This window comes from Wyeomyia smithii, chromosome 1, assembly GCF_029784165.1.
Source record: "Wyeomyia smithii strain HCP4-BCI-WySm-NY-G18 chromosome 1, ASM2978416v1, whole genome shotgun sequence".
NCBI lineage: Eukaryota > Metazoa > Arthropoda > Insecta > Diptera > Culicidae > Wyeomyia > Wyeomyia smithii.
This window is the reverse complement of record NC_073694.1, coordinates 2,278,060-2,303,876: the sequence shown is the minus strand read 5'-3', so window position 1 is coordinate 2,303,876 and position 25,817 is coordinate 2,278,060. Positions and strand designations below refer to the sequence as shown.

Genomic DNA, 25,817 nt, shown 5'->3' with positions numbered 1-25,817 from the left:
ATAAAGAGATGAAAATAACAGCCCGTTTGGCATTGCATTGCTGTCGTCAGTTACTGTCGGGTTATGTACCGAACGAACGGAAAGCAAGGAGAGCTGTACAAAGCAATGACAGCCGAATTAGTTGAAAACTTACTATCATGGATGTACAGTCTTTTTCGGAAGCTTGGTCTTGACCTTCTCCCAGTGGAGCTCTGTCTTCGTCTGGTGACACTTTTCTTCGTAGAGTGAGATCGGAAATAGACCTTTAATTTATTTTTGAAGCTTCGGAGCTCTCGGAGTTGGATTGAATTAGTTGTTTAATGAAGAGTTTGTTTGTTTTATTGGTAGTTTATCAGAACTTTTTGAAAAAATAATGAGCTCTTATAAAGGGTAACCCTACTCTGGAAGGTCGAAAAAAAATGAATTTTCGTGATTTTTTTCCGATGTCCAGAATAGTTTTTTTAACAATGGAATTATTTGATACGGTTAAAGAACCGATCGATCTTCAACATGTAAAAAAGTGTGTGCCAATTGTGCATGTGGTTGTTGGGTAATAGGATTTTGAATGTAATTTTTCGAGGTAAAAACTAATTTCTCTCCGCGGGGATAGGGGTAAGGTATATTTGGAGATGTATTTGACATGTCGTCGTGCAAATATAGTGAGTATTACGCTGTTGGCAGCGTTTTTCTCAAAACTATGTTTTTTCAACTTGTGTTTCCGTCAGTATCTACTGAACCGATTTGACTGAAATTTGAAATTTCACAAAACATTTTCATCGAGCAGAATTTAGTTCCACTCACGCTGTTTTGTTTCGACAGTGGAGTGATGTTTTACTTTATTCCAAGTCAATAAAACGCTTCTCCTCAGGGTTGCATCACTCTACAGCGTTTTAATTTGAAGAAAATAATACATACACGATTTCATACCTATGTTGAAAGTGGTCCCACCTTTTTTCAAGTTATATCATTCTCTTAGCTTTGCGAGAATATGTCTTTTCGTGTTGGCTGGTAGCAGACATGAGAATGGAAACGAATGGAGTTCGAAATGCTGCACTGAAGTCGAATCAACCTTGTTAACACGTTGAAATATGATGAGTTTTCTAAATTCGTCTACTTGAACAATAAAAATGGTGTACATCAGGACCACCACTAAAAGTAACAACTTGCATAGCCCTACGTCAAGCTCGCGTTTATGCACATTGGCACAACCTTTTCTCGCAAAAAGGGCAGTGTTGTCCTTCGTGCTTCGTGGAAGTTAACCAGCCTATACTGCCTATAAAGGCATAAGAGTTCCATATGGAAATGCTCACAGTTGAGAAAATTGCAAATGAAGTTCTAATCTTGAATTTATAGCAAATAAATATGATTTAACTAAAAGTATGTTTTATTCAACTGTATGTTCATGAGGTGAAGATTTGGGTACTTTCATGAGTTCTAAGAACTTTCGCAAGAATTCCAGGCCTGGAAATAAATGATGGGACTCGTTTGCCTCTATTTTTCTCTATATACAAAAAATAAAAGCATATCTTTCTCTACGCATTCTAAGACGGCCAAGGCATTTATAATTATTTCTTGTTGTGTCTGTCATGTGAACAATTTATTTTAATCCAACATAGAATTGCGATATAGCTATTTGGTTTTGACGGATTTTAGCATGAACCGGTGCATGTTATTTACCAAAGAGCAACTACAGCTGATAGACGAAAACTCGTTCGACATAGAGTCTACAATGAAATCCCTAAAGAGTCCACAAGAAATTGATACAGACCAGTCCACAGATACAGATCCACTCCTGAATATTTTTTTCTACCCATTCCAGATGCTAAGAAGAATTTCCGGAAACAGTTTCCAGAAAAAACTTCACTTTAACTTTCGATTTTCTTCGAAGATACATATAAGTTTTATTCAGTTTCAATGTCTCTAGCTTATTTTTAATTGAACCTTGCAAACATGAACTGTGTTTTAATTTATTTTAGTCTATGATATTTGTATGTGAACACTTTTCTTTTAACTGAAACAAATGTGAAATGTTGTTTTTAAAGGACAATTGAGTATATACTTAGGATGGGACTCGAATGCCTTTATTTTTAATATGGGACAGGCAAGGTTTGGTATTTTTCCAGTATTTTTCAGAACAAACTCTCGAATTTCATCAAGGCATACGAAAATATGAACAAAATTAGATACATTGACAGTATTGACTCAAATTTGCCAAAAAGTCATATGGGACTCTTATGCTTTTATGGGCAGTATAATTGTTTTCAATTCGATCTCAGCATTTTTCCAAAACAATTACCACGCACGCTTTGCGTCTCAGAAGTGCTGCCGCACAGTGGGACTAAACTAAAATAAAGACGGACAAAAGTTTTTTTTTTCGACGTTTTAGCAGGTTTTATAGGTGGCTTCAAAGAAGTTTCTCAATAAGCTCTTTGAGATAGTTTGAGATATTTGTTGAAAGTATTACTAGGGGGTATGCAGTCAGAATGAAATCAACAACATCTAGCTACAAGATATCAAATTTAAGTCTTTAGCAAAGTTGCAGAGCTATAAATTTAATGAATTTGTCTCGAAGACACTAGTATCTATAATGTAAGACCTACAAGATGTAGTTAAATTTCTGTCAACACCCTCTTAAAATCAATTTATTGAGTTTTTTGAAGATGAATCGCATCTCATCAAATTGGCATACTCTACGAGGTTGTTGATATCATCAAGATACACAAGTCTGTTCAAGACTTTAACATCGTATATTCAACCATTTGCTTTTAGAACTAGTTTTAAGTCAAAATGTTAGTGTTTTTTCAGTGATTATTTTTCAATATATGGCACTAGTAAACCGTGAATCAGTTGACAGCGGTACTCTGAGCAGTCAGACGTCTACGAGATGCAGCTAGTCGCCACCAGGAGACGCACTCAGTAAAACGGCCACGTGGGCTGAGGCGAAACAACTTTTGAAAATGGCGGCGAAATTGGGTGAAACGGCGGAGGGCGCCAAAAACTAACCGCCAATCATCTTTGGATTTGACTTATCTACAAAATTCAAGGAGAAAGGTTGTATGAAAAACTGAATTGAAGTAGAAGCGATATTGCCCATTGTGGGATAAAATTAAAAAAAATTGAAAGCAAATAAAATTAGAGAAAAGAGAGGTTCGGAAAGTGAAGTGAAGTCATCGTGAAAAAAAAGACTGATCAGGACTTCTTGTTCCTTTATGAAAGTTGCTCGAATCCAATCCTGTAACTTGGAGAATTACCTTGGCGGTTGGAGTTAACCTGTTTAACGGAGCGTCAGGACATACTTTGGCACCGGGAAGAAGAGTGGCAACGATCGCTGAGCGGTGGTGAAGAGAGGAAGGGGACTACAGACGTCGGCAAAGGGGGCTTTGAATGCAAAACAGTGAAGAGACGAGGTAGGAAATAAAAAAAAAGAATGTTGGAGTGTAGACAGACAAATAAAAAGAGTTGTTTCAGACGAACAGTTGATTGACCAATATTTTAGAGCGGTAGCCGAAACCGAGGCGGTGAAGAGTGGAGTCTCACCATTACTGGCTCCACCGGCCCGCTAGTTACAAACTCGACTAGATGTTGCCAGCAACCGCTCAGAAGTCAATAAAAATTTGTAAGCCTACTAAACTAAGCAGCTTTGCTTAATAACCTAGACTAACATTTAAAAAGGTCTGAATTTGTTAAAACTCTGTTTTGTATTTAGACAATTTCTAAAAGGAAAGGAAAAAAATATCCGGATTCAATCTTAACATTGTCGAAAAATGCTTCGAATGTCATCGCAAAGAAAAGGACATCCAAAAGAGAATTAAAATAACAAATTAAAAAAATGGAATTCACTGAAAAATAGTTCTAAATAGCACAGAAGCGAAAAAATATTCCACAAGTTTTGTTTGAAATTGTCTTGAATTCCCGGGAAACGCTTCTAAGAGACAGAAAAGAGGAAAAAATAATCCCTTATCGAACTTCACATGATTGATAAACATTTCAGAATGCCACGAAAGGATGAAAACAGAGCCCAAATGAACGAAATCCAAATTTAAGTATCGAAATTCAGGTGAAACTAGCTGACTCCAATAAGGTTCTAATTATAGCAACTGGTAGACAGGCAAACGGATATGAATCGGATTTCGTTATGGTATCACGTCTCTGGGCTTGTACCTGCATCGACGTCTCTTAGTAAAGTCGTGTGACAAAGGCTTGAAACGGCGAGGTGGTGCAGAGGTTTCCGTCTCGTTAAACCTGACAGGCCTTCCAGTGCGTTCTGGGTCCATCGCCTGTGGGAAACCAGGCAGGAGTAGAATCAGATGATTGTTCCTGACTTATGCTAAGCGGGGGCGCCATAGTTGCTGATAAGGCGCTACGCTAGCCATGACCTCACAGCTTGGACATAGACCACCATGGGACCGCATAGGCGACTACTCCATAATGGACAAGGATAGCGGCTGTAAGGGGGACCTTAAACCTAAAAAGAGCATAAAAAAAACAACGAATAGCGTAGAAGGGTTACCAAACCTCTTTGCGCGTGAGGATCTCTGCAAAAAAGTGGAGATGGATGCAGCGAAAACCAGAGGTGGAAAGGCTGGCACAACTGTCTCCACAGGTCGTCAAAAAGTACATGGTGCGCGGCCAAGAGTGGCTGCACCGTCCGAACAACTCGATGCCATAATCGAGTTTTTGATAAACAGAGGGAACAGCGCCGGTGACCTGAAGCGGAGCCTCCTCCTGCTTCGGAACACCATTGGGAGGCCAGAAAAGAGCACGAGGAGCTCGTAGCTCGAGTGAAGTTGGTCTAGAAGAAGGCCAGGACCAGACGGGCAATTGCATCTGAGGAGATGCAGACAAACGCCCCCTCGTTCGCAGCGGTCTGCTCTACGGAGCGAGTCACCGGGGGAAGTGGCCTCCGGGAATACAAAGAAACGGTTGGTTGTGCCACTTTCGCGGGAAAGCACTCCAACTGGTTCAAGATCTGCCCAAAAACCGGTTGAAGTGGTGGCTTTGGGAAACCCTTGAATTACCGTGGTAGATGGGAAGCGTCAGGAAGGTGCAACGCGCCAAGATGACGGCCAAACTAACTCTATGATTACAAATTAATTGGGAGTTGAAGAGCTCGATCCACGATCTGGGAGTATCAGCAGGTTCCACACGAAAATCATACGATATAATAACCAGCATACCATCTTAGAATAACTACTATTGTAGTTACTTCAGACATTCAATGTCTTCAAACTATCCTTGAGCTAAGATATTTTAACTCTAGTTTTTAGTTCCTGGAGCTTCGCAAATTGTTTATGAGAATCTTAGAAAAAAAACTCTCTAAAAAGCTTCAAAGAAATTGCTAAAATGTCTCAGAAATGTATCGTTTCAAAAAAGTCTGAAACTGTTTCAACTCTCGAAAATGTTTTGAATAATTGAAATACAGTCTCAAAAATGTTTCAAAAATTTTCAAAGATGCTTCAACAATAACACAAACATATTTCAATATGTTTCTAATCGCACCCTTATCTCAAAAAATATCTTTACAATGCCTCTAAACTGCTAATTCTTAAGAAAATCTCGAAAATGAAGTGTGAAATGCCTTAAAAATATCACAAAAACAACCTAAAAAACGACGTAGAAATGTTTCTACAGTGTCTTAAAAAAGCATCAACCATTTTTTGAACACTTTCTTAGAAATTCTTCGAAAGTATTTAAGAAGTTTTCAAACGGTTTCAAAATTTTTTTGAAAGAGTCTTAAAAATGTCTCAAAATTTGTTGAATCAATTAAAAGTATCTTAAACTTGACCCAAAAATACCTCAACAGAATTTCAGAAATGTACTGAAAGTACTAGTACAAAAGTAGTTTTGCCGCGAAGATGAGATGTTCTTGTACAAAACCTTTGCGATAAGCCCCGGAACTCCTCGTGCCGAATTTTCACAAATGTGCAAACTTACCTAGATTTTCAAACAGCAGCGACGCTATGAAGGAGAGTAGACTAATGGATACCACGTCACCGATGGAAGCCGCCAACGGTGTTGCCAGATTATCCGGATTCATTTTCAACTTATTAGACAGTAAAATCACAGCCACTAATACGAAGTCTGCGGAAGAGTTACGAACAAATAATTTTTATTACAATTGTGCTTGAAACTAGAAATATTATATTTATATATTGTTTAACACCTGAAGTGGCTTCGTGCGTTTGTTCGCACTTGAACTCACCTAGTACAAAGCAGGACGACGTCGCGGTAAACATGCTGGACGCGGTAAGCAGCATCGCGTGATCGAACAGGAAGTTCCCGTTGATGGCGGCCCCTACGCCGATCGCAAAAACCGACACAATGAAAGCCGCCACGGTGGCCTGCACCTGGACGAGAGCGATGTTGCCCACCACCATGTGGATGATCTCCCGCATGCCGGTCAGATTGCCGAGGTTCGCTTGGGTCGAGAGTCGTGATGCCAGGCACATGTCCAGGTTGCCCTTCAACCCCAGTAGGGCCGGTACCAGGATGAACAGTTCCGTAACGTGGGCGAACACTTTCCAGTGCTAGAGATCAAAACGAGATGTAAGTTAGTTAGATTCTTGGTAGTGGTGGTCATGTTTAAGGCTGTTAGTTTCACACGTCACGGGATAGAAAACAACGGATGGTCTGGGATGGTTTTAGTCTAGGATTGCACTCGCACGTGCGGGTCACTCAAAGAGCATACCGAAGTCAGGAAGGTGATTAGTGCTATTTCCACATCTAATGCACTTCGTCCCTACGACGGCAGGCGAATCCATAGAAGAGAGAGATATTTTATTATCAATAAATTCCTTCGCTTGTTTCTCCACTTAAACTGTCAAAGTTTGTTCGATAATGGACAGATTACTCGAGCACAGGCCGATAACCATGGGATGATTGGTTTGGTTGACGACCGATATCAATTGAAGAGGAAAAAAAGGCGCTACACAGTTTTGATAAACTTGAACGACACCTCGAATGGTCATGGACGTTGTTTCGTGGTGATAAGAGGTGAAATTACCGACAAAGAGCCGCACTGAGGAGTGTTTGGTGCGCTCAGATTTGTTAATTAATTCGCCACCCTGAATGTGGTAACCGGGCTTTAAGCCTTTCATGGCACTAGATTAGAGAAAATGGTACTTGACGTAAGTCACGCGTTTTTTTTTTTGTTTCGTTGTTTCGTTTAGTCTCATATCAAATTTTGATCCAACTCACCTCCACCCGGCCGAGGATGATGCCGGCACCGATCGTACCGATACCGGCGATGAAGAACGGAATCGAGATCTGCAGCGTCGTTTCCCACCATTTTTCCTGCTTGATTTCGGTGCCACCACCGTGGCCACCGCCTCCCCCCAGGCACTTGCCACCCGTCGTCGTCGATACTACATTGTTATCGTCGTCATCACCACCGCCGCCAACGCCACCGTCTCGATGATCACCACGATCCGGCTCGGAGGATGCCACAGACGTCGTTATGATTGAACTTAATGAGCCGGTTGTTGAAGCTGGTAGACCGGACAGTTTCTCGTTTCCATCACCTGGGCACCGAGGGGAAATAGAATCAAAAAGAACACACAGAATATGTAAATCACCGTTATTAGCTGGAGAGAATAGAGTGAGACTAGAGAGAGAGAGAGAGAGAGAGAGAGAGAGAGAGAGAGAGAGCGAGAGCTAGCAATCGTTTAAGAAATACATTAAAGGAATGCAGGCGAACAAGCAAAAGCTGAGCTTAGCGGATTGTGTGGGCGCGATCTTTCGCGATCGCGATTTGTGTGCGTTTTAATTAGCCGGTGGCTACTGTTGCTGTGCACTGTATCAGCTGCTACTGGTGTGGGGTACTCAGTACTGACATTGAACTTGGCTCGGTGCGATCCTTGCCGCGTGTTGTTGGTGCATCACGATCGCCTGACTGAGAAAAGCTTGCGGTTTGTGAACTCGATGTCATCTATGCGCATAATAATATCCACATTCATCAGCGTGCGCGCGTCTAAGACATGCTCAGGCGGTACAAAAATTGCTAATTAAAGCCGATAGTGGGTAGGGTAAAAGCACCTGCTTTTGCCATATCGTAGTTTACCGTTAATAAAGCAACGAAGCAATGCTTCTTCCCTAGGAAATTATATAAAAAAGCAAACATTTGCTCCTCTTATTGAAACAGCTTTTCGTTTTTTTTTCTCTATCTTAATTGTAATTACATAGTGATGCAACAGTACACGCGTTACCTGTCAGTTCTGTGGCGTGGAAGGGCGTTCAGAAAGTGAAAACAATAATCATCCACCTACTTTTTCGAACATCATCGCTTTTAATAACCTTTTGCATGCTGGAGCTTTCGCATTGATCAACAATATCTAAATGCAGCATTGAAGTCACATCACGGTCATTCGTCGATTTTCTATTTGGCTACCGAAACCATGATAACATTAGTCAGCCCGGCTCTAAGAAGCTGCACAGCTGTTTAATCAATCAACCTTAGATAGGCTCCCTCATTCCTGTCAGTTTACGTCCTTAAAATTCGATCGATTTCACACCATCAGCGTTTGGATTAGTGCCAACCATGTCTGCCACAGCGAGCATGACTAATTATTGAAGCATTTTTTTAGTTTAAGACAAGAACATCTAGTTAAGATTTTTTCGCTGTTTTTCTATTGACGCAATTGCAACTGGCCCATTGCCTCCGCAGTGTACTTATCTCCAACAACATGCCAAGCTATAAACTAAATTACTTCTAGCGAGATATGTCCTATATTGATTGTACCGTTTGTTGCTCTATAAAAGCACTTTAATTCAATTTAATGACGCTAAATGAATACCAACTCCCATGACACATCCTTTTGCGCCAAACGGCAAATGGTAAAGTACATGTTTAATATGACACTGCAAGCGTCAAGCGTGTCGGATTCATATAGATAAAAAAAACACATTTAATTTCCTGTCACCATAACTAAATGTTAACTACGCTACTGTCGGAATCGATCGGTTTTGTCTGCTATAATCGAAGCAACACACACACAGAATGAGAGAAAATCATCGCATAGAATTTGCTTTCTACTGGCAGCAAATTTGGATCGCAGTATGCGTTGATGTTTGGCACGTTTGTTAGTTTCTGGAATTTTTAAGAAATTACCTAGAGAGAAGCAATATTTTCAGTGTCGCAGTGCTAAAATGAGAGTTATCGACTTTATTGTTCGAGTGTTACCGGTGACAAACAGTGACCAGTATGTAAAACGGATGTTGAGGGAGGATTAACTAAAGATTGTACGTAAGCCAACTTTTATAAAATTCTATAGCGTTTTCGGCTCCGTTATACTTTGCAATTGTGTCCCTTAATTCAATTGTTGAGAATATAGAAGAAACTTATTCTTGCCACACTTCAAGATTTTTACTATGTCAACATCTTATAACCTGGCCGATTTTGTTTGAAGAGGGGATCGATTGTTTTTTTGTAGCATCAGGGAACAGGCCGTAATTACATGCTCTGAATATAAATTCTATCAACAATATTTTGAACGGAGAGACGAAAATGGGTTCCCCAGCTGTTCAATTGTTTGTCAGCTCTGTTCAAAAATCTGCACATTCCAATGTGACAGTTGACGATATGCATGAAAATTAAATCTTTCCATACTGTTCTCTATGATTCCATTACTATCTAGGTATATAAAAATAAAACAACGGAATAACACTTCTGAAAAAGTACAAAAATCCTGATAGAGTTCGGAACGCTTTACGGGACTAGAATAGCTTAAGAACGAAAATTATTTAAAATTGTTTTCAAAAAAGTGAATAGAATTTTTTCAAGGCCTAACAATTTTCAGAACGATTGAAAAATGGTGAAAAATCACGTCTGAAAACCAGAAAAACAAGAAAAGGAATGTTCCCAAGTTAAACTTGTAATAGCGAAACACGATCAAATAGATCAGGAAAAAATAATTCTAAACTAAGTTCAAAATATACCAAACAACAGTTTTCAACGCCAGAAAAGATTAAACAAGCAATTGGCCCAAATTGAGCTCGGAGAAAGAAGTTCGTTAGTACCAGAGAAAAAAACGATGAAAAAGAAGTAAGAGAAGAAGAATGAACCCGAAGTAACAAAAACTTGCTAGTTAGAAAATGCCAAAAATCAGAAGAATTTTCAATTGGCTCCAAAAAAAAGGCCTTTCTAAAGACTGAAATAAAAAATGGTAACAGATGAGATAGTGAAAAACTCTCAAGTTAGTAAATCTCTGAAAAGAAAATAACCTTGGAATTGTTTCTCATGCCAAGACAAGGTTTAAACAGTGATCTAAAAACGACCTCAAAATAGCGGAAAACGCATTTGAAACCCAGAAAAGGCCCAATTAGCTTAGCATGGAGAAGAAAAGACCATAAAAGAAAATGATCCCGAATTTGATTAGAAATGGCGTAAATGTTCTCTTGAAGGCCAAAAATGAACAAAAGCAGATTTCAAACTAAGCTTAGAATAGTGAGAAAGTTTTTAAAGGAAGAATGAAAAAGAAAAACGAAAGAGCACAAAAATTAAGCTAAAAAAATATCTCTTATTTTGTTAAAAATGATGAAAAAAGATTCTAAGAGTCAGAAAAAACATACTAAAAGAGGAGAAAAAAAAATGATCCCGAATTTAACTGAGAATAATGAAAAACCGCTCCTAAATTAGACAAGAAACTAAAAATTTAGTTCAGAATTGCTAAGAACCGCTCGTAAACACCTAAAAAGTGATCCTAGATTTTTTTTAGAACAGCGACAAAAAATCAAGCCAAAACGTCAAGCGACAAACGTCAAACGTGAAGCCAAAAAAAAAGAAGATGACCCCAAATTAGGCTCAGAACAATGAAACAACACTTCAGAAGACAATAAAAGGACAAAACTGATCCCAATCTGAACTCAGAAAAACATAAGACGTCGTCAATGGTAAAATATTGAAAAAATACCTCGAGTGGAGCGTAGAATGACAAAAAGAAGGAAAAAAAGATTTCAAATATCTGTCAGAATATTGAAAAACCCTTTCCCAATAAAGGGCCATAAAGAGTCAAACTAATAAATAAAATGGTTCCGAATTGAGCTCAGAATGGTATAAAAACTGTTCGTTTCGAAAAATGTTTCTCAGTTTTTATCGCTGCCAAATGATTCCAAACCGTTCGTTCTCAAAGCCAGGAAAGACCAAACAAGAATATGGTTTCAATTTGAACTCAGAATGGGGAAAAAGGCTCCTTAAGACCAACAGAAGCAATTCGAATTGAGCTAAGAGTAATGAAGAGGCTGATTTCAAGGCCAGAACAAATAATAAAAGGTCCCAAATTGAACGAATAACGAAAATATGCTTCCAGAAAAAAACTAAAACAGAATATGATTAAAAAGGTCTAGAAATATCCCTAGAAATTGAATTAAATGTAACGAAATTGACTTCTGAAAGGCGCTCCTTAGGGCCAACGAAGAATGATCTAAAAAGAACGAAAGTTCTTTGCAAGGCCATGAAAGGACAAAAACGCACAAGCTCAGAATAACGTAAACTCGTTTCTTGGTCCTAAAAATACACTAAAAAACAAAATGATCCCAGAACAGAATGGCGAAGACACGCTGAATGATCCAAGACTTGTAGAACGTATGAACAACGCTTCGAACAATCAGAAAAGAACTCAAATAACCCTAACTTAGCTCAAAATGTTTCACAAGGCCAGAAAAGAACGCCTTAGAAATCTAACCCGAGATTTTATTTGAAGCTGCCGAAAGAAAAATTAATAACAATCAAAAATAAGAAAGATTATCCTAGACTAATCATACAACACTTTTGAAGGCCAGAAAAAGGAACGAAAATGATTCCAAACTATGCTCAGAATAGTAAAATCGGTTTTCAGTACCAGAAAAGAAAATAATCTTAAATTGATCTAGGGATGGCGAACAAAAGGCTCTTCAAAGGCAGCAGAAAAAAGGTTTCGGATAGAGCTCATATTAGTGTAAAAACTTTCTCAAGACAAAAAAAGCCAAAAAGTATGATTTCAAACTCAGCTCAAAATAGCGGAAAACCACTTTTGAAGTCTAGAAAAAAAAACCTAGTTAAGTTAGGTTAAGCTCAAAGTAACGAGAATCGCTGAAGTCCAGAAAAAAATCATCCTAAATTAAACTCAGAATAGCTTTGAAAGGTCAGAAGAAACTCGAAAAAGCGAATGAACCGCTTCTGAGTCTAAAGAATAAAATGATCTTAGATTTTATTTGGAGCGAGACACAGACGGTTTCGAGAGCCGGTAAAAATATAAGAAGGGCTTAGAAGGGGTGAAAAGTCTGCTAAAAAGGAGCAAAAAATAAAAGGTTTCAAATGACCAGAGAAGAACAAATATAATCCCAAACTAAACTCAGAATATAACAAACAACGGTTCTCAAGGACAGAAAATACCAAACAAAAAAGTAGTCACAAATTAGCCTGAATGACAAAAGAGATTCTCAGATCGAATGAAAAATCCCAAATTTAACTCGAAATAGTGAAAATCAGCTTCTAAAGGTAGAAAATTAAAATTTTTATTTGAGCTCAGAATGGCAAAAAATGCCTCCAAAGACACAAATAGCAAATGATTACGAAAAACGCTTCGAAGGTTCGAAATAGGCAGAACAAAATAATCTCAAATTGCTTCTGAAGATCAGAAAAGGCTAAAAAATTATCCTAAATGAAGCTCAGAATAACGAAGAAACGCTTTCCAGATTAGCGGAAAAGCCTTCAAGACCAGAAAAAAAAATCTTAGACTGAGCTCAGAACAACGAAAAATCGTTCTCAAACACCACAACAGAACAGAAAAAATCCCAAATGGCGAAAAAAAGAATAAAAATTGAGCTCAGATTAATGCAAACGCGTTTTCCAAAGCAAGAAAAAAGAAGAAAATGTAACTCAGAATAACGCAAATGCTTCCTAAGAAATATAGAACAGAAAATGAATTTGAATTAAGTTCAGACTGGCGAAAAAAAAACACTTCCGAATCGAGAAAAATGACCTGAAAACCTAAATTGAATGAAAAATGACGAAAATTTGCTTGCAATGGGCAGAAAAGAAAATAAACAAATAATAATGATTTGAGCTCAGTTTGCGATTCCTGGATAAAAGGAAAAAAATACTCAAAATAGCGGAAGAGCTTATTCCAAGGCCCTATATAAAATGTTTTTAAATCAAGCTCAGAACAGCGGAAACTCATGTCTAAGTCTGAAAAAGCGCTGATTGATCTCAGATTTTGTGTAGAACGACGAACAACGCTTCAAAAGACCAGGAAAGAACTCAAATGACCCAAACTAAGCTAAAAAAAAAAACAAAAACCGTTTCTCAGAACCAGAAAAGACTGAAATAAAAGGATTTGAAATCGACCTCAGAACAGCGAATTAAGCACCTGAAGGGTGTTACGGCCAAAAATTGATCAACTTCAATTTGCCGTACTTTTTATCGTGTATCAAAAAGAACCTGAACATTCGTTGCATCGCGATATTTCAATCTACTAACACAAATCAACCGTCACCAACGTAATGAAAGTATTTGGAGAACGTTTGTCGGCTGTCAGGAAGACAGGATCGGGGGAAATCAAAATCCGAAGGCCGCAAAAATGACGAGAAGAGTGGCCAGCAGTTTCAACCGGAATCCCAACCTTTTTGTTTGAGATGTCGCAAAGCAAGCTAGCTGGGAGTGTCGTCTGTCGTCTATAACTGTGAATCGAGCTTAAAAATGAGCTTGAGGACTGTACTTATAAAACGGTGGTGACTCCAAATCGTGACGACAAGCAAAACAAGTCGGCCAGACAACGATCGCGAAAGCTGTACGTGAAGATGCGGACGACGTTTGATTGCGTGGTACAAGATGATGAAATTTACGACAATGCAGACTTATAACAGCTTCCTGGACAGAAATATTTTATGGCAAATGGAAGTAGAAAGCAATTTTCAAACAGATTAAGCTGTCGAAGTTCGCAAAGAAATATCTCGTGGGGCGGGCGATCTGTTCCTGTGGTTTGAAGTGCAACATTTTCATCGCGAAAGGTTCCGTCAACCAGAAAATTTATGTGCAGGAATGCCTGAAAAAACGTCTATTGCCTTTCCTCAAACAGCACAGTTGTTCCATTCTGTTTTGGTCGGATTTGACATCTTGCCATTACGGAAAAAGGTCATGTTTCGCGTACAACGTCCAGGTTGTGCCAAAGAATATTAACCCTACTGGGCTATCGTCAAGCGGAACCTCAAGAAGACACGAAAGACAATTGTCAACAAGATGCAGTTCAAGGCTAACTGGCGTTCTGCGGCGAACAAAGTGACCAAGGAGGCTGTACTAAACTCGACGAAAGGAGTCAAGAGAAATGTTCGGAAGCTCAAGTTAACATTTTTCTTTTATTCTGTACGAATTGACAGAGAAACATGATTTGATTTTTTAATAATAAAAGACCGATTCACGCACATTCTAAAAGAAAAGAGGTCGCAAAAAAAATATTAAATAATGAAAACCATTTCAGAAGACCAGCAAAAACCGGAAATTATAAAAAAATTTATTAAGGAATGGTGGAACAATGCTTCTGGAGCCCAAAAAAAAACCAATTATAGTTGGAAATTAAATTGCTTCTGAAATTCAAGAAAGGTCACTTGATTTACCAGAAGTGACCGAATTGAGCTCAGAATAAAGAAAAACCAGAAATCAGAGGCAGAATAACAGTTTCAAACACCCAAGAAACCGCTTCTAAACACCCAAACAATATAATCCACGTTTTCCTTAGAAAGGTGAAAATATGCTTCAAAATGTCAAAAAGAACGAGAGAAGGATGACTCTGAATTGAGTTCAAAACTGCAAAAATAAAACGCTTCCAAAGGCCTCAAAAGTACAAAAATAATCCGAGGTTGGTTAGAGGTTAGAGTAACAAAAACTAGGTCTCATGGACAGACAAAAAAGATCTCGAATTGAGCTAAGAATGGTGAAAAACAGGAAAAGATAAAAAAGAAGATTCTAAAGTGAGATACAAACATTGGAAAAGTTTCTTCGAAAAGTCATAATAAACAAAAAAAAGAATCCTAATGGGGAGCCCAGAAGAACGAAAAACCCGCTTCTAATGATGATTAGAGAAGATATACTGAAAATTCCGGTTCCGTACTCATAAAGGGCGAAAAAACAACGGCAAACAAGTCCGAAGCCCGGAAAAACGGTAAAACCGATACTCATGGCTAGAAAAGATCCCAAATTGAACTCAGAATTACAAAGAAAAAAGGTCCTTAGGCCAGAAAAGACCAAAAGAAATTATGCCTAAACTGGGCTTGAAATAGCGAAACTCTACTCTGCTTCTTAGAGCCAGGAATTTTTTTACTTGAGCTCAGAATGACGTAAAATCTCTAAATAGGCAAATTGTTATGTAAAAAGCATTTTAAGTTAGAAAAGGTCAAAACAAACATTGTTTCTCAAGGCGAGAAAAGGCTGAATAACGATCCCAGGAAGGCGAAAAACGCTTTTTAAAGTTTAGAAATAGTTGTTGGCCTATTGTAAACTTGCTGTTAAAATAATAAAGACCAACAAATAATTACAGCTTGGAAACGCTAGAAAAGAATGATTCCAGATTCAGTTTAGAATGTTGAAAGAATGCTTCTAGAAAACAGAAAAAAAAGCAACGGAAAAGATTGAGCTCAGAATAACGAAAAAAGTGGCCTAAAATAGTAAAAACCCGTTTTAGATTACAAAAATAGAGAATGATTTGAAATTGCTTCCGATGAATCTTCCGATCTTCTGTTAGCGGTGTGAGTGTTGTGCGAGATTTGCTATGTTGGATTCGTTTCTTTTTATCATACATGGCTTGTATGGTTCTTCTATTAGGGGCCATCCACATACCACGTGGACAGATTTTTAACGATTTTGACCCCCCCCCTCCCTCTCCGTGGACAACTGCCCACATAAATTATAAAATAATTGTATGGACCGTGGACATTAGCCCCCCCCCCAAAGCTGTCCACGTGGTATGTGGATGGCCCCTTATATCCATTCTGCTCACCAATATCAAAAATATATTCCATTTCGTTTTTTTTTACCTTCATTACTGAGAGGCAAAGATTCCATACGGTGGATCATATCGTAGAAAGAAGCCATTTTATGCTGGGAGGAGTGGTTAGAAGTGTTAGGTATTAGCCGCTTAGTATGTGTGGGTTTCCTAAAGTTTTCGAATTCAAAGTGGTTGGAGTTTTTAACAACGACTACATCTAAAAATGGAAGCCTGTTGTTTTGTTCGATTTCCAAAGTGAACTCGATATTTTTATGAATACCATTCAAAATTCCCAAAAAAACTTTCCAAGTCCCCCTGTTGTAAAATACAAAAAATATCATCAACATAACTCCACCAACGATCTGGTAAGCAGTCTTTTTCATTTAGTTTATTTTCCAAATGTGCCATAAAAAGCTCACATAAAAAAAGTGAAAGCGGATTCCCCATCGGTGCTCCTTTTGTTTGTTGTAAAATTTCCCACGAAATGAAAAATAATTGTCTTCCATGCAAAGTCGAGTTAACTTCAAGTAACTGCGTATTTTAGTTTTCCAAGGGTTGTCACATTGTTGGGAGAGAAGCCAATCTTCCAAAAGATTTATAGCTTTTTTCACTGGAACACTCGGAAAAAGTGCTGTGACATCAAAAGAAACCATTATCTCGCCAGTGTTGATACCCCCGATGATTTTAACTTTTCAACAAAATCTCCTGTGCTCTTAACAGATCGACTAGGAAATTTGTTCGGCATTGATTGAAATTCCTTGACCAACCATTTTGCCAATTTTTCTGTTGGTATCCCCACCCCAGGATTCGAAACACGAAGTTTTTCCAAAGCGTCACCAAAAATAGGTTGGCTTTCTTTGATAGTTTTACACATTCATTAAACTTATTGTTTTTTTCTAGAATTTTCCTCGTGATTCTGATTAGAATCCTAGGATATTGCGTACCTCCTTGGACAAGGAAATAAATTAACTGACTGCGGAAATTGCTGATTTCCGCAACTAATGATAATTAGATTTTGGAGTCCATACTGTCTTACTGAGTTTGGATTATTCGTCGATGCAAATTTTAGTGTTGTTATGTTTTTCACAGTAATCTCAGATACAGATAATAAAAAGCCTTCGAGTGTCACATCAATTTCTAAAATTTTCTAAGTGCGACAACCCTGACTGTAAAGCGTTTGATCAGATAAAAAATAATTGTTTCCGGCTTTCACAATAATTCCCTGCGCTGCACTCCTAGAGCCTGATTAGTTAAATTGTTTAAAAAAACAAACCTCAGTTGGATACTAATTATTGCAATCAAAAAAATCCAATCTGCACCTGTCGTGCAGGCAGGAACTAAATTTTCCTCGGATTACGACCATCTAATTGTACCACTTCCTGGTATGTCTCTCTCGATGGTACAGGAAATTACGACTGATCTAGTCGGATAACTGCAGGTGCGAGATCAAAAGCTTCCAAGGAAATCTTCGGTGAAGGGTTCCATTACTATGCTAACTACACATCGTACACAGAAAAATCGGCTGTAAAAGTTGTAAAATACAAATCAGCTGCATAGCATTGAAAGTATTGCGAAGCTTGACAACCTTGGCGGTTTAGAACTGTGAATGTGAACCAGGAAAATTCCTAATCCTTTTCCTCTTACAGAGAGAAAGAAAGAACAGGTTGTTGATCTCGTCGTCTTTCGAGCACACGCTGTGAACGGCAGTGAAATTATTCATTTCTGTACGCAGATTGCCTATCTTCGCACTAACATGACACTAATTACGGAAGTTGGGTACGTAAATTACTCAATTAGGTGTTACTTGTGTGTGCTACAACACTACGGGATGATGCTATGATGGGTAATGAAAAATTGTGGTGTGACGAGTTTTAGCTGTGCACGTGCAGCAACAGTAGAAGTTGGCAAAATTTAATAAACATAAATTTAGTTCTTCGAACTTACCGTGGTTGCCGTAGATCGTGAACGGCCTGAAGCTGTCGTCCTCAGTTCGGTAGAAATCTGCCGCACTTCGCACGTCGATCCTCAAATCGTCCGGCTTAAAACTATTAGCACCGATGAAGTGGTTGTTATTGTTACTATTATTATTGTTACAACTAGTGGTGATCATGCTGTCGATTGGCATTCCGCCGAGATCGATGCTGTAGAGAATGCCCGCGGTATCGTCGGCAACAGCCGCCGTCAGCTGGGGCGGCTGTTCCGGATCGTCTATTGGGTTTAGCTTTGGATTCATCGTCGTGCTCCCGTGACACTCGAACTCGATAAACTGATCTGTCTATTTGGCTGCTTTGGCTCTCAAAGGCTTGATGTTTTCGCACGGATACTACTGACCAGATCCGGTGGAGTTTGGCGTTTGGTGATTTCGACTCAATGCGACTACGGGGGGTTTTGGTTTTAGGGCAGGCTGGTTAAGACAGGGGTCGAACGACGTCGCGGTTGCTCATCGGATAGTCTACGCGATCGTTACCACTTCCGGGCTAACGACGACGGTTGAAAGTCGATCCAGCTTGTCCACCCGATTGCAGTCTCGTCCGGGATAGTTGAAGTCTCGTTCGTACTCCGAAGTACCCAGCAGGGCTTCGTTCACCTTCACTAGATACGGGAATGCGACTCTCGAGCCAGCAACTACTTCCATTCCCAAACGGCGAAAGACGGATGGGAGCGCTCCGATTTGGGACTACCAACTCGGGAAACGATCTTCGAAAACTTAAAAACGCTTTTTTCTACTTCACTTTTATTTTCGCACTCGAAACAAAAATCACTTTTTCACATCCCCTTGAGCAGCTTGGCTGAGAACTGATTAGGCTGCTGGCCTTGTGGGCGCGTTTTGACCGTTTTATAGCTCCCTGCTGCCGCAGGTAAACAACATCGACGATAAGCTGTGGATCAAACGTGGGGTTTTATCGGTTAATGTAAGTTTCATGTTCTATATCAACCCCCCTAAATGTTCGCGGTTCGGCAAATCGATTATCACTAACACGGTTCAGCTTAAATCAGGTACAGATCACACTTTTCACTTGGCAAGGCAGATGTTCCCTTATTAAAACGAAGTTCACTTTATGTATTAGTACAGTTCTAAACTTAGAAACTAAGACCTTATCACCAGGATATCTTAGAGTCTTTTACAGTACAGACAAAATCAAACCGATCGCGGCAGAATTCTTAGGCGTACTGAAAAGCTCGCGACCGGAATGGCAATTATTTAAACCTCTCATTTTCGCGCGCACGTTGCGCCCTGGTGACTGACTGACTGACTGACTTGGCCCCGGCACTGGAGCCAGCTGATTCGCTCTCCCGAGTTCTGCGGAATGCTCTCTCTCTCTCTCTCCCAGACTTAGTAGCGCGTCGCTCCCGCTCTCGGGTGTCGTACGAGAAGACGAACGGAAACCCCCCTGTTTGATTACTTAATTCGCACCTGGCAGGCTCGTGGTGTCGATGCTAATAGAAAGTGTCATCGTCGCTTGCTCTCTCTCTCTCTCTCTCAGTTTAACAGACCAGTGGAAAAACGCCCATCGGGCGGAAAAATTACCCCTTGTCAGGATGGGCTGCAATAATCATTCATCAACTGTCGGCTTCGCCGTCACTTTGGTCACTTTTAAATAGCCGTGGGTGCTTCCCCGATAGCGGACAAGACCGCTTGGGAGACAGAAAACACGAACGAAATGATTTCCTGTCACGAATCAACGAGTTCCACAGATCGAACGATCCTTGTTCAAATGGTGTGAGATCGTCGGAAGGGAATCCCCTTCCGTCGTTGTCACGTACTTCGTTTTTATCAATTTTTCTACGGGGAATTACTCACCCTTTACTGGCGATACAGTAGTTAGCCGCTTATTCTTTTTGAACTTCATAATCTCGAACGTCCTTCTCCTGCGACTGGCGAACCTTGAGTGTCGTTGTTCAACTCTACTCAACTCGGACTCAATTTCCATTGACGTGGGTATGATTTGACCAATCAGACGAGCAGACAAAACAAACACCAGTCCTCTCTAACCCTTCTTAGTCTAGTCTGTCAAATCTGGAGGTTAAGTTACGATAGAATGATAACCGCACGCGTATGGCGGTGGAGGAAGGATAGGGGTCTCAAACACCCCCTACAGACGGAACTAAAAAAATCGCTTTTGACGAACCCATGTCGTAAAATCCGACAACACTGAAATAGTATAGTAAAATTTTATGACAGCGCCCTTAGCTGTAAACTAATTTAACAAATGGTAAGTCCTGCCAGAAATTTTCAATTGATCCAAACGCTAAGCGTTAAAAGTTCTGCCCAACATCTAGAAAATAGATCAACCTTATTAGGATGTTTTTATGAAAAATTTCATTCTGAAAAGATGAAAAAGTATAATTTGAAAAGGTTACGGCTCTCATTGATCTTAATACCCTGGTACTTTACTTAACCCTCTCCCGCTCACAGATTTATCATTAAAATTTATAGCTTCACGATAAAATTCAAACTGAACACTTTGTAGACTAACTAAAATTATTGTCAACTGTAGTATTTCGTAGAAAATGCCCAGTGATGCTCTGAGGCAGCATATAAAAGTTTATGGAACAATCGTAAGCACAACAAACTATTTCATGTCAAGACATGATGATTATAATTCTTGGTGCTTTAGAGTCACCATGAGCGGGAAAGGGTTAAAGAAAACATCGTATTCAGTTTTTGCACGAAAACCGCTTCCAAGTCCATCACAATATAACTGCCAGCTCATAAATTGGGTAAATTATTTATTTGTCAACAGAGAGCAACATAAAGAGCATTATTCAAAAGTTGAACAGTTGCATATTTTTGAAGAAATTTTCTCAAGACTAGAAAAGAACAAAAACGATTCCAAACTGAGCAATTAATACCAAAAAAACGGGTTTCAATGCCAGAAAAGACCAAATTAAGCTCAGAAAGGCGAAAATAAGCATTTTCAATGCTCAAGTCGAAAAAAAGGTCCCTAACTGAAAAAGCAAATGATTCCGAAAAAAGCTCATAGTGGCGAAAAAAAGCTTCCAAACGCATCAAAAATATGATCTCAGATTTTGCTTTGGAGAACGGCGAAAAAACGCTACCAAAAGTCTGAAGGGCATTACAGTAAAGTCTTTTTTTACACGGTTTTATTTTACACGTTTCTTTTTTACGACGATTTTCCAAATATCGCGATTTTTTTACGTCGTTTTCTCAAATAACGCGATTTTTTCACACGGTTTTATTTTGCACGATTTTTCGTCTTCACATACATCACGTCTTCACATTTTCGTTCTTCACATTGTTATAGTAAGTAACAGTAATGGTAACAGACTATAATAAGTTGTTTTTTACACAGTTTCATTTTCACACGGTTTTTGTTTTGCGCGATTTTTTTACGACGTTTTTCCAAATAACGCGGCTTTTTTCACGCGGTTTTATTTTGCACGGTACGTACAATCGTGTAAAAAAGAACGTTACTGTATAACACCAAAGAAGCTAATCACGAGCTAATATTAATATTAATTAAGGGAGCATGCATAAATGACGTAGCTTTTTTTTGGTTTTTTTAACCCCCTCCTCCCCCATCGTAGCATTTCGTCACAAAGTCGGACCCCCCTACAGTTAATTACGTAGCTTTATCACACCTCCCCCCATCCATATGACTTTTTTTTTCAAATTTTATTATCAAAAACATACATTGCATCAGAAATGACCAACAAAAGACAAGAATGTATTAAAAATTATTTTAAACAGACAAAGCAGTAATAAAAACGAACATTTAGAAGAAATTCATTTTTTTTCTTATTTCATATTTGCTACGTAGCTTGGCTTGAACCCATACCCTCCCCCTCGTCACATTTCACAAAACTGCAACCCCCTCCTCCCACTTGAATGCTACGCCATTTATGGATCTTCCCTAACTGGGCATATCATAGAAAGCAAATAACTAGTTATCAAGGCCAGAAAAATAAAACGGATATAAGGTAGGGAACATGTTTTAAGCAGCTTTAGGAGCCGCCTGTGTATTGAGACGAAATACTTGAAATCTGTAAGGTGAAATATTTACGAACATGAGTATATCGATTTGTTCTCTATCTCTTTTCTCTGTCAGCACTTGTTTTCAGGTTCTAAAACCGATTTAGCAAACTTTAACAATGATCAATTAAAGTTCCCTATCGAGGGACACTATTCCAATCACCCCGAACCTTTTAAGCAGTTTGCATCTGTTTTGCAGGGGATTTATTTCAGCAACCAAATAGCGCCTGAATAGCTGCAACATTTTTTGTTTGATGTTTTTTCAAAGTTTTCTCCGTGTTGAACGGAAGACAGCTAGTCAATCAGAGTTTTCGTTCTTATCATTGAAACTGTCGATATTGATCAAAATTCAGAAGATCGAGGCCCGTTTATTTCGACTGATTAGAATAGGCGCCGCTGCCGAAATAATCCTAAAAGCAGGGCCGGATTTAGACGCTGTGGGACCCGGGGCAAATTTGTTTGTGAGGCCCTCTTTCCTTAAAAGATTTAGAGGTATCGTGTTCTAAAAGGTGACGATGCCCCCTTTGCCCCCCCTCAAATCCGGGCCTGCCTAAAAGGAGCTCAGAATTTTGAAAAAGATGATCTCAGATGATGTTAATTTAAACACTTTTGCACCTATTTTGATCTCAGTTTCAGATTAATACTATCTTGTTTCAATTTGGTTATTTTTGGTCGTAATAATTTTTTGATATTCTAGTTACATACAGTTATTTTACTATTACATCATCTAGTTTATATCTCATCTCGACTTTACTTTGACCACATCTTAGTTTCATAAGAAGAGTGCATCATTTTTAAAAATCCATTCTAGTCTTGATTTTGATTTTATTTTGTTTTACTTTACCTTTACCTTGTGATTTTATATTCATTAAATTTTTGTTTTATATTTTGCGTTTTACTTCGATATTAACACTGATTTTATTCAATTTTCAGATGCGTTGCAAAAGTTTTTAGGATTTAAGGATTTCGAAGCTTTTCTCGGGTTCGGGTGTTTCTTAGTTTAATTTGAGGCCATTTTGACCCTTTAAAACATGTTTTGAGGTTTTTCTTTATAAATTTTATTACTTTTACATCTCTTACCCCAAAAAGTTTTTCACCTGGAAAAGCGCTAAAAAACTTTTCTTACCGACATTTTTTGGTCTTTTCGGCGAGATCTGAGAAAAAATAATCTTTTAACCTCTAAGCCCTTTCAAAACCGTTTATTGACTAGCTTCTGAGCTTAATTTGCACTTTGGGTTACTCTTAATTTGATACTATTTGTTTTTTTATTAACAATTTTTAACAAATTTTGATGACTTCAAGTTTATTTGTTGGGATCTATTTTTATCTGTTTTTTGATGCATTTCCAAACTTTTTTTGACGTAGGAATTGAAATATCGAAAGTTTCAAGAGCGTCACGAAAATTATACAATTTCAAATGCTTATAAATCTGTCAGTGTTCAACAGTTTTTCTTCATTCTTGCATTTTGAAGTTCAATTAGTGACCTCATCATATTAGTTTTTTTACGAACTAGGATTATATAAAGAGACCATAAAACGACACATTTTCGCAATTCATTCATTCTAGCATACGGTCGTGTCTCATACATAACCTGTCCAACTTTAAGAACATTTTTTATCTAAAAAAATCAATGGTCTGGCTTTGATCACATTTCGGTTTCATTTTAATCTCATGTTGGTATCAAAATAATCCCAACTCGGCTTCATTTTTCTTTTTGTCGTAGAACTACGTCTCTCAAGAAGTTCGGCCAAAATCTAAAAAGGGAAAAATACTCTCAACTTTTCTTAACCCATGCGAGTTTTTATTCTTTATGTGAGATTGAGTTACGTCTTCACTTCATTAGGATAGCGTAATTTGAAATTATTTTTTTTCCTCTAGCGCGTTCTATAGATTTTGGATTCATTTGGATTATATGTGAATTATTTCAACTTTTTTGACCCACGTTTGATAGCTCCTCTCAATCATGTTTTTTCCATGGATTTACTCCGAATGATTCTAAGTCTTTACAAATGTTTTATATTTTTATATTCGATTTTTTTCGTTTTCAAGCGATTTTCTTTGCCTAATGCTTCTTCAATAGGGTGTCCAAAATAATCGATGTTGGAAAAGTCAAGGTGCTCAGCCCTAAATTGAAAGATAATGTCATTTATAGCATCTTTGTAGAAAATTTCGACTTTCTAAAATATTGTTTTCTGGTTGCCTAAACGTGATTTTTGTAAAAATGAATTTTTTAAGCTACAAAAACACGCTTTCGCACTTTTTCCAATTCTGTTCGATTCCTACATTTTTCCATATACATTTTTTGTGTGATTGTTTTTGAGTATTTTGCATGGTTTAGCTCAGCATTGCGTTCAGTTATTGGACTTATAGAGCCCATGAATGATCATAGAAAAATTAGTTTTTCCCATAATTTTTAGATAAAACCCATCAAACACAAACAAAAAATTTTTTGATCGAGAACTGCATTTTTTTCTGCAAAGCGGGATTTATGACGAAAATTCACATGAACGAATATCCTTCATATCTTATCGGGGGGCTGAAATATTGGCTTTTTTATATATGATGGAAAACTAAACATTTTTACAAATATGTCGAATAACTGTTTTATTTAAGATAACAAATAACAATGTCCAGGAAGCAAATACATTTTTGGATGACTGATAACTTAGTAGAAGGCTAAAAAATTCGGAAAAATATGGAAAAAAAGTTAGAATGAAAATTGTGATTTTAGTGTCTTTTCATAGAAAGCTTTATGTTGTTCGTAATATGTAAGAGATTTTTTTGTTAAGGAATTAGAATTACGTTTTCCATTGATGTGAACTTTTATAATAAGAGATAGACACATGGTGTTTTCGGCAAAGTTTCTTTATTTGAGATAACCTTAAATTTTGTCGAAGCCACCTTGCATCTATCTTAATTTGAATAAAAAATAAATTTTGCATTTCACTCATTGGTGGATTAATCACCCATTATTCTACATTAAAAGATGCATTTTTGAATACCCTGAAACTTCAACATTTGAATCACTATTCAGATAATTAATCGCACAGACGGCAAAATAAAACACCGTGCAATGGAGATTTTAAGCTTTAGTAGTATTTTTGTACAAATGCTTAGTTTTCCATCACATGTAAAATGACAATATCTCAGCTCCCCGATAAGATATCAAGGATCCTTTTTTATGCAAGTTTTCGTCATGAATCCCGCTTTCCAGTGAAAATTTCAGTTTCTGACTGAAAATTTTTTGTATGTGTTTTAAATTTTTTTTTCTAAAAATTATGGAAAAATTCACTTTTTTGAGAGCTCTGTGTGTCAAATAACTGCATGCGACAATGAACCAAACCATGTAAAACATTCAAAATTAACCCTACAAATATAAAAAAAATGTATGAAAAAATGTGGGAATCGAACAGAGTTGCATTTTTACATAAATCACGTTTGAGCAACCTGAAAACGATTTTTTAGAAAGTCGAAATGTTTTACAAAAATGCTATAAATAACATTCAAGTTCATTAAGCAGACAATGTGTGCAGTAAGTCAAGCGAAAGATAAGCGAACTGGAAATGTGATACAGATTTGGAAAAATATACCGCATCCCGTCGGGGTTAACGGGTAAAAGCCGTTGTTAAAAATAGAAAATTTAGTTCGAAAAATTTAGCCCTACGGAGCATCTTCCGTTGTTGTGTCGCACTTGCAAATACGACTCAGACTGACTTTGGTCTCGATCACACAGGTCTATAAGAGTTATCAGCATCAGCTGACTCTTCTGTGTGTGATGAGACAGTCCTTTCAGTCGTATAAATAACTCTTGCACAGCAGTGTGTGTAGTTAGGGATGCGCAATAGAATAAGTCGGCAGTGGAATGTGATACGCATATAGATTCAATTGG

General features: G+C 38.1%; 1 protein-coding gene across 1 annotated transcript in view; it reads right to left on the bottom strand.

The window, feature by feature from the left end:
- Positions 1-25,817, bottom strand: part of LOC129718897 (solute carrier family 41 member 1) — a 105,118-nt gene that overhangs the window by 9,582 nt on the left and 69,719 nt on the right. Inside the window, exons 2-5 of the mRNA XM_055670108.1 lie at positions 17,877-18,811; positions 7,177-7,499; positions 6,182-6,506; positions 5,914-6,060 (exon numbers count right to left, since the gene is read on the bottom strand). Coding sequence (XP_055526083.1) covers positions 5,914-6,060; positions 6,182-6,506; positions 7,177-7,499; positions 17,877-18,165 — 1,084 coding nt within the window. The 5' untranslated portion in view covers positions 18,166-18,811. The remainder of the gene's footprint in view (positions 1-5,913; positions 6,061-6,181; positions 6,507-7,176; positions 7,500-17,876; positions 18,812-25,817) is intronic.